At 43.5% G+C, this 3,057-nt stretch overlaps 1 protein-coding gene across 1 annotated transcript; it reads right to left on the bottom strand.

Moving 5' to 3' along the window:
- Positions 1-1,947: 1,947 nt before the first annotated feature.
- Positions 1,948-2,809, bottom strand: LOC117059904 (DCN1-like protein 5). The gene has a single exon (XM_033171826.1). It carries the CDS (start codon positions 2,807-2,809, stop codon positions 2,105-2,107), a length of 705 nt encoding a protein of 234 aa, XP_033027717.1. The 3' UTR covers positions 1,948-2,104.
- Positions 2,810-3,057: the final 248 nt, after the last annotated feature.

Below are 3,057 nucleotides of genomic sequence, written 5' to 3'. Positions count from 1 at the left end.
CTTTAACAGAGATTGATCTGCAGATACCACCAGCAGAATTTTAGTGTTTGTGTGTTCATGGCTTCATGGGGAGGAAGCATAGCTTAGTGCAGGCATCCCCAACCTTCGGCCCTCCAGATGTTTTGGACTACAATTCCCATCATCCCTGACCACTGGTCCTGTTAGCTAGGGATCATGGGAGTTGTAGGCCAAAACATCTGGAGGGCTGCAGGTTGGGGATGCCTGGCTTAGTGCAAGGAGAGGGGACTATAGCCCATGTGTGAGGAACCTTTGGTCCACCAGGTGTTGCTGGTCTTCACCTTCAATAATCCCTGCAATTGGCCATGCTTGCTGGGCTGATGGGAGTTGTAGTTCTTGAGGGTCAAAAGTTCCCCAAACCTGCTGTAGGCCTTCAGAACTTGCTGAACTATAGCTCCATTGGTTATGCTGGTTGGGGCTGATGGGAGTTGGAGTCTACTGTCATCTGAAGTGCTCAGGTTTCCTATCTCTGAATTAAAAGGTTCAGGTAAGCAGGTGATGGAAAAGACCACCACTAGAAAGCTGCTGCAGGTCAATACTGGGCCAGGTAGACGAATATTCTGAGTCGGTTTAAGGCAGCTTCCTATGCCAATTGCAGCATTTCAAGTTTGTGCAAAATGAACATCTAGCAGTGACTAAACCAAAAGCTTGCAACTCTATCAAGGCAAGGAAAAGTATTCTCTTTACAGGCCTGGAGCAGCAACATAGTACGTGAGGCATTTATCCTAGATTATAGGGATGCTTCTGAAACTCTGTCCACCTGCCATTTCTTCCTAGGTTTTGGAGTCCCAGATTACCTGGTCTTGATTTTTGAAATGGAATTCATGCATCAGGAACCTCCATTGTCCTGTTTTTAATTTCTGAATTTTGTACAAAGTGAAGACCGGGCATTTGCTGCAGCTGTCATTCCCTTCCATTCTTTTGCTCCCCAGGAAGTTCAGTTTTATCATTTGTGGGATGAAACGAGACAATGTTGTTTTTTAATATTATTTTTAGGATCTCATTACAGGTGTGAAATAGCCCACCAGTGCTGCACTATTTGTGCTATCAACACTATTTTGTGAGTGGTCACTGTAATTATTTTTACCTTTAAGTGCTAATGGAATTACTACAGTCTGTATTCCTTCCATTTCATTTCCCACTGACCTCCCTGCTAACAGTCCCTCCATCCAACCATATTCATCTAAATATCTGCTAACTTAAGATAACATTCCATTAATCTGTTAACAAGTACTCTAGTCTCATGCTGTAATAAATGTTAGTTTTTAAGGTGCCACAAGACTCCTGTAGTTTTTCTTGCTACAAAAACTATCCCTCCCCTTCTCATCTAGAAATGGATCAAGCACTAAAAAAACAACAAAACAAGAACAATGCATTATTGATGTGATTGTATGATCAGCTGCATCAAAAACAACTTTCTGTGGGGTTTCTGTGGGGCCCAAGAGTACCCCTTCTCTCTCAGACACACGAAACCTCTGGATGCAGTTGTACGTATTATATCAAAAGTGATAAAGCATTGCCACAAACGAAACAAGCATCAGTAACATAGAGGGAGAAAATGCAGATGAATTGGGGGTGATGAAAACTGCAGCAAACAGTGTGCGCTACATTTCTGGAATCAATTTGAGAAATTCTCTTAATCATATGACAATTAGGCATATTGGAAGTTGCATTATACGAATTCAAACATGTCTGTTAGCACAGTGTTTTTCAACCTTTTTTGGGCAAAGGCACACTTGTTTCATGAAAAAAATCACGAGGCACACCACCATTAGAAAATATTTAAAAAAATAACTCTGTGCCTATATATATATATATATATATATATATATATATATATATATTAAGACTGTTACAAATCTGAATCTTTATTGTTCTGAAATGCTAGAAACTTAAGACGAAACCCTCCAATTTTCAGTCTCAGATGAGGTGTGGTTCAATGCCCATTTCACATGTAACAAGGCTTCCTTTAAAAATAAAAGGGGAAAAAATGACTAAAGTTCATAAGGATGTGAACGCAACCCTTGGTTTTGACTCAGTTTTTGCAACATCACAAGATCCAGCACCTTCTTCAAAGCTGCTCTTGCTATGATGCTTGGCGAACCTTTTGCCACTCCACAAATTCATCAAGAAGAACAGGCCATGCCCCATCTTCATCATAGTTGCTAAGATCTGCATGGACAGTTCTGCTGAATTCTAACACATTGTACCACTGATCTTTGTTAATTACTCTGTATTTTGACTGCTCCAAGTATTGGTAAAATATTGAAAACAGAGGCCACGTTCTTCCAAGCAGAAGAGCTAACATAGATTTTGCAGTGTCAATATCCAGACTTCTCTGGTCTTTATCCCTTGCAAAATCAAAGGCATATCTGTAGATATTCTTAAATGTTGAAATATCATTCAGTTGCGAGCGCAAAAAATCAAATTTACTCTGCAGCTTTTCTGTGCAGTCACATTGTAATGAGGTCATCCCCTTTAACCATTCTTCCTTTGTAAAAAATCCCATGCTTTCAGCCTCCAGTTTCCAGGCTAAAACTAGCATAATAATATTTTCAGGTTCAACGCCAATGTCCTCACAGAATTTCTCCATTCCTTCTGGCCCTACCACTTCATCCTCACCTGCATATTCATAAAACCAAGCCAGGCACTTCTTGCTTGAAAAATGCTCCTCACCGCTTATCACTTTACTAGAAGCTTGAGACCTGCAGTAGCTGCTGATTTTGCACTTCTTGAGGCCCGTCTCGTCCCCCGCCTGCCCCGAGGATTTGCGCTTCTTCTTCACGGGCATCTCCCTCGGTTCGCCCCGGACGGGGGCGCGGAGGCGGAGGGCCGCGGGGCCCTTCGGGAGGGGGGAGGGAGCCGCCGCCTCTTCCTTCCCTCGCAGCTGAGGAGGAGGAGGAGGCGGAGGAGGAGGCGGAGAAGCTGCCGGTGCCGTCGCGGCTCTTGCCTTCCTTCCTCTCAGCTCGCCGCCGCCGCCGCCGCGCCTGGTAGATTCAGGCGTGGGAAGGGGGATACTGTGGTGGGGAGCGAAATAAA

Source organism: Lacerta agilis, chromosome 15 (assembly GCF_009819535.1).
Source record: "Lacerta agilis isolate rLacAgi1 chromosome 15, rLacAgi1.pri, whole genome shotgun sequence".
Lineage (NCBI taxonomy): Eukaryota > Metazoa > Chordata > Lepidosauria > Squamata > Lacertidae > Lacerta > Lacerta agilis.
The sequence above is the reverse complement of the archived record's forward strand: the minus strand, read 5'-3'. Positions and strand labels throughout refer to the sequence as shown.